This window comes from Podarcis gaigeae, assembly GCF_964106915.1.
Source record: "Podarcis gaigeae genome assembly, chromosome: 15".
In the NCBI taxonomy this organism is placed as follows: domain Eukaryota; kingdom Metazoa; phylum Chordata; class Lepidosauria; order Squamata; family Lacertidae; genus Podarcis; species Podarcis gaigeae.
Window position 1 is genome coordinate 21,133,731 of NC_139692.1, and position 12,464 is coordinate 21,146,194.

The 12,464-nt window shown below is 47.3% G+C and overlaps 1 protein-coding gene and 1 long non-coding RNA gene across 7 annotated transcripts in view; both read right to left on the reverse strand.

Annotated features, from left to right (window-relative positions):
* Positions 1 to 12,464, reverse strand: part of MCAM (melanoma cell adhesion molecule) — a 52,969-nt gene that overhangs the window by 3,978 nt on the left and 36,527 nt on the right. For all 6 annotated transcript variants that reach the window (XM_083713989.1, XM_083713985.1, XM_083713988.1 and 3 more), the window contains 5 exons: positions 11,788 to 11,915; positions 10,799 to 10,946; positions 10,575 to 10,696; positions 9,881 to 10,022; positions 8,640 to 8,672 (listed from right to left, as the gene is read on the reverse strand). In XM_083713989.1, coding sequence (XP_083570115.1) covers positions 8,640 to 8,672; positions 9,881 to 10,022; positions 10,575 to 10,696; positions 10,799 to 10,946; positions 11,788 to 11,915 — 573 coding nt within the window. The remainder of the gene's footprint in view (positions 1 to 8,639; positions 8,673 to 9,880; positions 10,023 to 10,574; positions 10,697 to 10,798; positions 10,947 to 11,787; positions 11,916 to 12,464) is intronic.
* Positions 3 to 5,380, reverse strand: LOC310832397. The gene is made up of 3 exons (XR_014558255.1): positions 4,752 to 5,380; positions 2,994 to 3,062; positions 3 to 1,157 (listed from the first exon to the last, which is right to left on the reverse strand). It is a non-coding gene; the product is annotated as an uncharacterized lncRNA (long non-coding RNA).

The following is a 12,464-nucleotide window of genomic DNA, read 5'->3' on the forward strand; positions in this document are numbered from 1 at the left end:
GAGGGGGGTGGAGGAGGAGGAAAGGAAATCCAAACAGAATCACCCTTCTTGCAGCCACAAAGCAGCTCTCAATATTTCCCTGGCTTCCTCCCAAAGTGTAGCTTGAACCAGGACTGAGCCCTTGCAGGTTGAAATAGAGAGGGGCCTCTCTGAGCATGGGCAGAGGGCCACGAAGGCACAATTCCTGCAGGCATCACTTCATTGTTCTGTGAAGAAGATTACGGCACTGCTGCCATTTCCGCTCGCCACTTTGGAAGAACTGCCATTGGGAGGAAGAGAGAGAAAAGGCATTTCTGGGCAGAACTAAAGCAAAGATCTGCTCAAATGCAAAGGCCACTCAAAAAGTTGCTGGAGGGTTCTGGCAGCAGATGTTTTGGGACTACAATTCCCATCGTCCCTGATCGCTGGTCAGGCTGGCTGCTGGGAATCTGCTGGGAGCCCAAAACGGTTGAAGGGCACCAAATTGGGGAAGTCTCCAATACATCTCAGAAGGAGACGGAAGGAGTGGAAAGCTCCTGGATCTTATGGCAAGACTGCCCCTCCTTCCTTGCAAAGCTATGCCCCATAATGCTTCATGGCAAGGCTCCATAAGTTGCTGTTTCTGGAACACAGAGGAACAGCACAACATGGAACTCAAATTCAGCTCATTTCTTTTTTTAAAGGAAAAAAAGCAGGTTCCTAGTCCTCTTGGCAATGGAGTTTAGCCAACACCTGCTCCAACCTCAGGAACTGACTTAGATTCCCAGAGGGGCAGGAGGGCAGCTGACGTATAGCTCCTGAAGACTAGCAAAGAAAGAAACAAATAAGACAATCATGCACATTGACGCAGCTTCTCTTCCCCGCCCCCGCCGGTAGCCCAAAACTCTTAATTTTTGGTTGTGTTTTTCAAAGCACGCACAGCCCTGGCTACTGTCTCTGAATCTGGAGTCAAGAAGACCAGCCAGCAAAATGCTAACAGGCGGCAAGAGCAAGCGTTGGTCCGATTGGCTGAGGAAGCCCCTCAGGATGAGGCCCCCCCTAACCAATGGGAGAGGCGGCTAGAGCGGAAGTAGAAAGGATACCTTCCTCAGCCCTTCCAGGAGTTTGGGAAGTTGATGTCTGGTTGTACCCAAACTCGGAAGTTTCGTTCCCTGGCAAGGTGGTGTTGGAAAAGTCATCTGGGCAGCGGCGGGTGGAGAATGCAGGCAAATGTTAACATTTAGTGCTAAGGATGCTGGGAAGCTCTTGGCTTCCAAAGGAGAGGATGGCTCACATGCCCCCTACCCATCTCCCCCTGCCTGGAGCGGCAGGTGTTAAAATGAGTCCATACAAATGTTCTGTGCCAAGACCCATTTTCAGTGAACAAACAAACAAAAGGTATTCAGTTCCCCAGTAAGCAGGTTCCTTCCCCGCCCCGCCCCCCAAAAAAGTTAACAGTACGACAAGCTGATCAATGAAGTATTGTATTGACTTACTCAAACACACACCCCACCTTAGATTACAGGGTAGATTACAACATCAGAAAACATAATAACAGGCAATCAGTAAAAAACAAAAACCACTAAAACATCTAAAATCTGTATCAACAATCTCCACCACAATAGGCAATGAACTGGCACATTGAGCAATGCCTAGATTTCAAAAGAAAATTTATATACATATTTACATATTAAATTACACATATGTTATTGTGCTGTCACTATACAGAGCAAGAGTATAGCCTAAAAGAAACAAAAACGAGATATAGTACCTGGATCCATGGGAGGTCCATTTGATAAAGGACACAAACGTCAGTTTTGCAAGTTTATGTCAAACATTTCCCCTCTACAGCATCCCACTTCTGTAGTGACCCGTCAGCTACAACCCACCCCAACCCCTGCCAAAGCAGGACAGGGCTGGATTCCCCAAGAAGAGAACGTCAGCCAGAAACCATCACTGCCACCACGCCCTGCCCCACAGCACACCCCCTTCTTGAATCCCCAAAGCATCCCCTGACATGCTCTCCAAGTTCAGTTTCAGTAGAGGTCAAGCCCTGCAAATCGGAAGGAAAAGTTTGGCTCTGAGCACGTGCAGAGGGCTATGCAAGCAACTTCCACACCAGCCTGAGTTCTGGCTTATCTCATTTTGGAGGGGAGAGATAGAGAGAGAGATAGAGAGAGAGAGAGAGAGAGAGAGAGAGAGAGAGAGAGAAATTTAAGCACAGCTGCCCAGCTAAACTGCTTCCAGTGTCCTCCCCTAATATTTCCTTTGGTGCCCACAGGCTGCTGTGGAAGAACTGCAACTGTTTTTGAGAGAAAGAGAGACACGGAGAGGGGGCTTTTCTCAGGGGCCCAACATAGGCCTGCTTAAAAGCCAAAGCAACCTGAACGGGTGGTAGTGGAAACAACTTTCAGATGCAGACTAAGAAATAGCACAATATCACGGAAGGTGCTGGAGGGTGAGGGGCGGCTCCTAGTTGCTGTAGCAAAGCTGATTTTTCCAACCAGCTCCATCTCCCAACAGAGCTACCCCATAATGTATGACATTGGGGGGGGGGGGCAGGATTGGAATGATGTGCTACACGCAGGGCTGGGCATCATCTGAGATTTCCTGGAGGCGCAGAAAAGCTGCAGGGCACAGAAATCCAATTCGGCTCCTGTTGCTTTAGAAAAGCAGCTCCCTAGCCCTTCAAGACTGTAGGCATTTTGTGAGAGAGCATCTGGTTGCTGAAACCTCAGAAGCTGAATGAGATTGCCCGGGGGGGGTGTGTGTGTGCAGAATCAAGCACATTCACAGATCAACGTCCTCCTTCCTGCAAAAAAACCACATTCCACTTTTTGTTGCTGCTTTTCAAAATGCTCTGACGTTTCCCTGTGAGTTTGACCGGTCTGCATCAATGCTAACAGGCAGCGAGAGCATGCGTCAGTCCAATTGGTGGATGGGGACCACCCCTGGGGGTTCCCCCACACCAATGGGAGAAGCTGCCTCAGCAGAAGGAAAAAAGATACCTTTCAGCAGGTGACTTCACGACATACCTTCGGCTGTCTGGTTGTACCCAAACCCTGAGGTTTCATTCCCTGGCATGGTGGGGGTGGGAAAGTCCTCTGGAGAGCAGCGTATGGGGAAGGGAGGAAGTGTTAATGTCCAGCGCAAAGGATTGTGGGACTCCTGTCATTTGCCGGATCATGTTGGGCTTCTCACCCGCAGGACAATTTATTGTCCTACCCCCTACGGCAGGCTTGAAAGAGTCTATAGGCAATAGCACACAAACGTTCCTAGCCAAGGCTCTGCTTTTAGTATGAACCTCTCGCAGGATGTTGGAATGGAGGGTTAATAAACCCAAGAGGCTGGTGGCAGCATCTCAATTACGCCAGCGACGTTTTACCAATACAGCAATTAAATGCCATTCTAATTGAAAAACAATTCCTCAGCTCAGTTGAAAAATCAATTAAATAGCACCAAAGTTAATGAAGCTTTCAGTCTAGGAATTGTGGGTTTTTAGCAAACCAGCAATTCATAAGCGCTAGAGCCAAATACTAAAGGCCAAAAATGCATTTAAACTGTTATGAAGTACGGTAGTCGGACAGACATAAACGACAACAGTTTTGCTGGTAATGCCAAACATACCTCATCTATGGCAATCCATTCCCAGAGTGGTAAGCCAGACACAACAGCCACACACCTTGCTTCCTGCTTTTAAATGAAATGTGTGGAGCGCATGGGAACTGGCTGGGCTCTCCAAGCCCCAAGGACAAAAACAGCAAGCAGAATGCATATGTACATACACCGCCCCCCAGTCTCAATATATAGTCACCTTTCTCATATCCAGAAAATGGCTCTCAATATTTTCCTGGCTTCCTCCCAAAGCTTAGCTTTACCCGGGGCTGAGCCCTGCAGGTTGAAATAAAGATAGGCCTCTGAGCGTGGGCAGAGCATCATGAATTGCCACACAGGCCTTAATTCTGGCATTTTGTAAAGAAAATTACCCTGCCATCATTGCATTGCTGCCTGTTTCTGCTTGCCCACAGAGACCAATTCAGAAGAAGAACTGCTGCTGCCTTTGGGAGGAAGAGAGAGAGAGAGAGAGAGAGAGAGAGAGAGAGAGAGAGAGAGAGAGAAGACCTTTCTAAACAGGACTAGCAAGGACCTTCTCAAAGGGAACCCAAGCAGCAAGAGCTTTCAGGGGCATCAGGGAAACAGTGCAGTATCAGAGAAGATGCTGGAGAGAGGATGGGGAGAGGCTCCTGCACTTTGTCAAAACGTGTTCTCTCTCTCCCTGGCCTACAGAAAGGCTACCCCACAAAACAATTCACTGGATATGCTATCAGGATGAGGTGTTGCCTTCAATATCCTAGAAGCACAGAAAAGCAACAGAACATGGAAATCCAATCCAGCTCCTGTTTCTACTGAAAAGCAGGTTCTTAGCCCTCAAGACTGTGGGCATTCTGTTTCAGCAACTGACCAAGGCCTGCTGGAACCTCAGGAGCTGAATGGGATGGCCAGGAATGCAGCCTCAAAAGGAATTATCATGCACATTCACAGGGCATTTTCTTCTCCCTGCAAAAAAACCAAATCCCACTTTTTGTTGCTCACATTTCAAAGAGCTCACATAGCTCTGACCTTTGCTTTTGGGTTTGGCCAGTCTGCATCAATGCTAACAGGCAGCAAGAGCATGCGTCTGTCCAATTGGTGGATGGGGACCGCCCCTGGGGGTTCCCCCACACCAATGGGAGAAGCTGCTTCAGCAGCAGAAGGAAAAAAGATACCTTTCAGCAGGTGACTTCCCGACATACCTTCGGCTGTCTGGTTGTACCCAAACCCTGAGGTTTCATTCCCTGGCATGGTGGGGGTGAGAAAGTCCTCTGGAGAGCAGCGTAAGGGGAAGGGAGGAAGTGTTAATGTCCAGCACAAAGGATTGTGGGACTCCTGTCACTTGGCGATCACTGATGGGCTTCTCACCAGGAGGATAATGGATTGCCTGCCTGCTATGGCAGGCATGAAAAAGTCTATGTGCAGAGGTATATAAATCTTCCTAGCCAAGGCTCTGCTTTCGGTATGAACCTAAACACAGGCATTGGAATGGAAGGTTAATAAACCCAAGAGGCTGGTGGCAGCATCTCAATTAAGATGTTTTAATATGGCAATTAAAAGCCATTCCTCAGCATATTTGGAAAAATCAATTAAACAGCACCGAAACTTGGTTAATGAAGTTTTCAGTCTAGGAATTGTGAGATTTTAGCAGATGAACAACTCGTAAGCACTTGAGACCAACACTTAAGGCTAAAATGCATTTAAAATGATACAAAATACAGGAATCCAACAGACAAGAACAGCAAGTCTTTCAGGGCCATGCCAAACATACCTCATCTACTGCAGTGGTAAGCCAGATACAACAGCCACACACCTTGCCTCCTGCTTTTAAACAAAAGAGCAGGCTGGGCTCTCCAAGTCTGAAGACGAGAACAGCAAACAGGACACACACAAACACCCACACCCACCCCTCCCACTTGCAATATATAATAGCCTTTCTTGTATCCAGAAAACAGCTCTCAATATTTCCCAGGCTTCCTCCCAAAGCTTGAACCAGGGCTCAGCCCTGCAGGCTCAAATAAAGACGGGCCTCTGAGCATGGGCAGAGCGCCATGAAGGCAATTTCCACACAGGCCTTAATTCTGGTATGTTTGAGGTGTGTGTTTTGTAAAGAAAATTACGCCACCATGACAGAATTGCTGACCGGTTTCTGCTTGCCCACAGAGACCACTTCAGAAGAACTGCTGGGAGGAAGACAGAGAAAGAGAAGGCCTTTCTGAACAGGACTAGCAAGGACCACCTCAAAGCGAAAAGGCACCCAAGCAGCTGCTGGAGGGATTGGGTAGCAAGAGCTTTCAGAGACATCGCAGAAAAGGTGTCATAGAAGATGCTGGAGGGAGGATGGGGAGAGGCTCCCGGACTATGTCACAAAGTGCTCTCTCCCTCCCTGCCTTCAGAAATAGTTAACCCCCCAAAAAAATTCACTGGATATGGGGGGCACTAAACATGCTGCTATCAGGACTAAGTGTCACCTGCTATTTCCTGGAAGCACAGAAAAGCCAGAGAACATGGAATTCAAATTCAAGTCCTGTTTCCTCTCCTCTCCTTTTGTTTTTTTTAAAGCAGGTGCCTAGGCCTGTTGCCCGTGATGCAAGAGAATGTGTGGCAAACACCTACTGAAATTTCAGGAAATGAATCAGATTGCCAGAGGGGCAGGGGAGGGAGGTAGAACTATGCACATTTCTAGCTTTTCTTTATCCTGGCACAAAATGGTGCTTGCTTTTTAAAGCACATACCTGTGCATGATCTGAACTCAGAAGACCAGCCTAACAGGCAACAGCATGCATTGATCCGATTGGTTGGAGAGGATTCTCAGAGTGCCACTCTGCAACCAATGGGAGAGGCTGCCCTAGCTGAATTATAAACAGATACCTTTTTGTGTGTCATTCCCTTGCTGCATTGCTGCAGGAGTTTGGGGAGTGGGTGTCGGGTTGTACCCAAACTCTGAAGTTTCATTTTCTGGCAAGGTGGGGGTAGAAAAACCATCTGGAGAGCAGCAGGCAGAGAATGTAGGTAATGTTAACAATTTAGCACAAAGGGATTGTCAGAAGCTCTTGGCTTCCAAAGGAGACAATGGCTTAAATGACCCATTGGAGGCTCACTCATTAAATTAGGTCTGCAGAATTTCGACGATTCATCAATTTAGAATAAATTTCGCGTAACTAAAAAGGTGCCGCCCTCAATAACGCAGTCAGAAGCTTCCCCCAGTTAATCTTATTGATTGAAACTGTGCATGAAGAAGTTCTGGATTTTAAAAGGGGGGGGAATGGAAACTATATATATAAATTAGGCATATTTTCTTGCTCTTCAACTATAGACAACGACGGTATGTACTAAAATGACAAAAAGTAAGTTATAGTACCTGTTTACATGGTGGTTCTATTTAATAAAAAGACAAACATTCACAATCTACAGCATCCCTTTCCCAAAGTGGTTAACCAGATTCACCTCCCGCTGCCACACACCTCTCAAAGCCCCAAGAAACAGAACGGCAGGCAGGAAGACCAAACCCCCTCCCCAAATTCTCTTCTCTCCAAGATTACGAGAGGATACAAATTTTAAGACTTACTTGCTTAAGAAAAGAAAAGAAAAAGTAGACCCCTTTAAAAGATTTTGCTAGAGATAAAGACAATGGATGAGTGTTATGACAGACTGCTACTATTTGCAATTTCCAGAAATGATGGAAAATTTTTTCGTTTCGATACGTTTTTCCAACTGGATGGGTGGTTATTTTCATTATTCTAAAACTGATCTTTACTGGGATTTTGTGTTTTTTAAAAAAACCTATTTTAGTTGTTTTTATGACTGCAAATCATTTTGGGCAACGTGAAAGGCAGTTCATAAATTAATAAAACAATAATAATTGAGTTCAGGGCCATAAGGTGCCAAGGTTGGCATCTGGTACAGCATCCCTCAGGCCTTCAGGGGGTGGTGACCAAATATTATCACCCCTCTCCTGACATGCAGCATAACCTTCTGCGAGGGCAAAGGGAGCCGAGCAGATAGGCACTCCTCTTCCTCTCCTCTCACATTTGATGTATTTTACTTACTCAAAACGGATCCCACCTTTCTTCTAGGATAGAACGAATGAGATGGTGGCAGTGCTACATGGGGTTCTCAAGCAAATTGCCCAACCAGGCTCATCTTTGGTGGGTTTCAGAAAGTCACCTCTCTTGGTGCAGAAGCTTGGGGCCCCGATGGTGGAATTCAAACGTCAGTGCCCTTCCTGATAGGCGGTGAGGGCATAAGCCCCCGCCGCCTATAAGGAGTCGGATCCTAGCCTGCACCCTGTATTGGCAAATGGGAATGCAGGCTGGGATGTGGGTTGTGCCAGGGGCAGAGTCAATGGAGCTGACGGTGGGCTTCCCTCAGATCCGCCCCCTGCCCATTTAAGCAGCCCACACTTGGGACACAGCCTGTTTATTCCTGCGCCGGGTTTCCCCATCCCACTCACCCACGGTTTACGCTGATAGGCAATGAGTTTGCTGTGGCTATGGTGATCGCCGTTCTTTACGGGCTGGGTAGGAATTTGCCCACCGGGATAATTGGCTCTTACCGGTGGTTTTGCCTACCTCATAGCAATTTGTTACAACTGGTTGGGCATTGGGACAATCCCTTGTTTTGGACAGAGGGGAGGTTGTAGTCCCTGCGGGGGATTCGGGGGGAGTGACCATGTCTACATGCCCAGAGGGGCCAGGGCCAAAGGCACTCCCCCACAGCAGTCCCTGCGGGGGTCACACTATTGGATGTAAGTTTTGGAACCCCTGCCTGGACTGACCACGCATCACTCCCACCAGGTGGGTCAGAAGAAGTATTTAGATTGCCCCATGCCCAAACCAAATCTCTTTCATCTGTATTTACCCAAAACCCCAGTCTCATTGGTCTCTTATTTATATGGGTTGGGGTATGGGAAGTCAGATGCCTGGTCCTGCAAGTAGCCCTCCTTGTTCACCTTCAGGACACTCACACCCTCCCCAGCTTCCTCCTTCCTGCAAAGCCTACGTCATCTTCTGTGGGTTCGCTCCCAGAACATTTGACAGCACATTCATATCCCTTTGACAGTCATAAATGCTCGGTAAGGAGGGGCTTACCAGTCTTGGCATTGGGAGTTCCTCCTTCTTGCCCTGAAGAAAGAAAAGAAAGAGGAATAAGCACAAGCTGGAAGGGGACTGGTTTGTCACAGGTTGCCTGTCTTGCTGTGAAAGGAATTGGGGTGGGGCTGACACAGCCACTGGCTTCATCTGAAACAGACAAAGAGAGAACTCAGCATGGTGTACAGTGGTACCTCGGGTTAAGTACTTAATTTGTTCCGGAGGTCCGTTCTTAACCTGAAACTGTTCTTAACCCGAAGCACCACTTTAGCTAATGGGGCTTCCTGCTGCCGCCACGCTGCCAGAGCACGATTTCTGATCTCATCCTGAAGCAAAGCTCTTAACCCGAGGTACTATTTCTGGGTTAGCGGAGTCTGTAACCTGAAGCGTATGTAACCTAAAGTGTATGTAACCTGAGGTACCACTGTATCGGAGTTTCAGGGTATTGGTGTTGGAAGATGCAAGTCCACACCCCCTCTCAGGATTCCCCTTTACACCAGGTCATGGGAAATAACCACAGCCTCTCACTGAACAGCAATAGTCACATAAAATGACACTCAGTGTAGAGCCGTGGTTCCCAACGTGGGGCACATGCCCCACAGGGGGGCAATTTGATTTTTAAGGGGGGCAATTCGAGAATGACTTATTAACAGTTAATGGCCTTTTAGACTTTCTCCAAGTGAATAGTTCACTTTTTGAATAATAAGGGTTATATATCACCAGGGGGTGGCACCCGGATTTTAGAGATGTTTAGGTGGGGCATGGTCAAAAAAAGGTTGGGAACTGCTGGTACAGAGGAAATACTAAGCTAGATGGACCAGCAGTCTGGCTCAGCATAAGACAGCTCCCTATGCTCATGAAAGTGGAGTGACATTTTCAGCACAGCTTTACTTCAAACCACCTTCTGGCCTGACAGACTGATGCGCCTTGGCATACTTGCTTCTGGTGTTGGGGACAGCTGTGATGGAAGAAAAAATGTTGGAGGGTACCATTATTTCCCTAGCCCCAGCCCTTCCCAGAAGGGCAAATGTACCCGTCACCACCAACACCTTCTGTGCTCATTCAGGCTTTCGCTTGGCTCGCTGCTTTCCCCTGCGGATATTCAATCTTTACTGTGGAATCGGAGCAAACGCCCATTGGGTTTCCCGTGAATTGAAGTTTGCTCTGATTCAGTCCTAAAGAGTGGGACAAGCGGGAAGTGTGGATGAGCCCTCTTCTCAAGACAAAAGGGATGGACTTACTCTGTGCCAGCATGAAGTGGTGCTGAGTGGTGCCCATCCTGTTTTTGGCGGTGCAATTGACTCCCGATTCTAGAAGGGCTTCAGTGACTTGGAACAGGACTGTGCTGTTGCGCTGATGACCCTGCATGACTGAAGTAAAGACCTGTGGAAAGAAAAGGGAGGGAGGATTAACGCTCCTAAGGAGAACTTAAAACAAAACAACCCAAAACAGGGCAGCAAGCACTGTGTCCCTCCAGATATTGCTGCTCTGCAACTCTCATCATCTCTGACCATTGCCCATGCTGGCTGGGGCTGAAGGGAGTTGAACGGCCAAGTCAGGGATGAGAGGAGTCGCAAATCAACAATATTTGGAAGGACACAAGTTTCCCATCCCTGCAGACTAAAGCATATCGAATGGGGGAAAGACACATACTTTGTTGAAACAGTCTTTGGACATGAAAAATATGGAACATTTGTTAAATATTATTGCCTTCTGCAGCATGTTTCATAAAGCATTCACATCCCATAAAGTCTTACAAATAACCCACTATTATCATATCATTTTATATTATTGGGGGGAGTGAGGTAGACAGCTGTGGCTTAAGCAAGTGCACCAAGTGAATTGTTGATGAGGTGAGATTTGAATCGGGGCCTCCTCACTTCACAGTTCTCCATTTATTTCTTTGAAATAAACCCCACAAAGAGCACATCTTACCGATCCATTGACACTCCATGAGATTAGCAAGGGGGGTGTCGAGTACCCGGTGCACGTTAAGTTCACCATCTCGCCTGATTGGACATGCACCACTTCCTTCCGTGCGACCAGCACTGGTTTTGCTGCAAGGAGAAGAGGTGGCTAATTGTTGTTGCTGCTCCAGCACCCAGGACTGGGATGGGGGGAAAGACACTTAGAGAGAGCTGTCACTGTGCGATGCTTACCATGGACGGTCACTTGAACCTGTTTGGAGCGGGAAACAGCAGGGGTGCCTGGCATCGGCATCTCTACAACACAGGTGTATTTGCCTGAGGTGTCGAAGCCGACGTTGGTCAAGTTCAGAAGATTCCCCTTCTCAATCACCCTCCCTTTCTGGAAAAGCACAATATACATCGGGCGGTTTAGTTTGGTCAGAATCAAGTAGATACTTTCAGAGTTAATGCTAAATACATTACAGTGGTACCTCGGGTTACAGATGCTTCAGGTTACAGACTCCGCTAACCCAGAAATAGTACCTCGGGTTAAGAACTTTGCTTCAGGATGAAAACAGCAATTGTGCAGCGGCAGCAGCAGGAGGCCCCATTAGCTAAAATGGTGCTTCAAGTTAAGAACAGTTTCAGGTTAAGAATGGACCTCTGGAATGAATTAAGTTCTTAACCTGAGGTATCACTGTACTTCTGGTAAATGAGCCATATAGCTGCTAGAGGGCTGTGAAAATTTGTGTCCTGGGCTTTTCAGACTTGTATACCCATGTACTATCTGCCCCTCAAGGGGTACATTGGTTGCCAGATGTGAAATATACAGTGGAACCTTGGTGCTCGAAATGGCTTATTTGATGAACAAATTGGCTCCCAAACGCCGAAAACCCAGAAGTGTTCTGGTTTTCGAATGCTTTTCGGAAGCCGAACGTCCGATGTTGCTGTCAGCTATTGTTTCCAGGGCATCTGCGCCAATCGGAAGCCATGCCTTGGTTTTTTAACATTTCGGGAGTCGAACAGACTTCTGGAACGGATTACGTTCGAGAACCAAGAATCCATTGTATTGGTTTACCAACTGGTCAACAGCTAGACAGATAACCAGCTAACAGAGCAACTGTGTGCATGTTTACATTGTGTGCAGTGGGACTTCAATGTGGCTTACTGCAAAGTAAGTGTTTTTGGATTGAGGTCTAATACACCATTAACTCAAGTCAACAGCCCTAAAATGAGAATACCTTTTCCCAGTGGAATGCCAAGGGCTTGGAGCCTGTTGCATTACAGGTAAGGAGCGCATCCTCTCCTTCCTGCAGCTGTCTGAGCGAGGTCACTGGAGGCACAGAGGTTATCACAGGCTCATCAAGATCTAAGGGAGAGAAATCATATACTTGAGGCAACACAGATGAGATTCCTTCACTTCACCCCATCTTTATGCACTGTGGAGCAGCACCTATCTCTCTCAGGCAGTTACATCTGCCTGGGAATCAAAACCTGAAGAGCCACATCATTCTGATAAACAGAACAGCTCAGAACATCCACGAAGGCTTTGCTGGGCAAATCGGAGTATATCCACCGCCTGTCTCTCACTGCCTCCAGTGCGTCTGCTTGGCCCTCACACGTTCCTCATACTGATGAAATTCTGGGTTCTCTGACAACTATGGGTACAAAGTTTAGTCCATAGATTGGCTGGTATGTTGTGAAAAATGTCTTAATTATTTTAGCACTGTGCCTGTATTGTAAGGCAGATGTCAAAACAAAAACCACCTCTCCCAAGAAGATTCCTGTGAATGCCATATTCAAAAGCAAGGAAGCCAGCTTCCCATCCCCACATTTATGCAGTTTTAAATCAATCAACTGACGCTCCCGAGAACAGCCGGCTAAGATTTCTCAAAACCAGATGACGGCTCTAATGAAA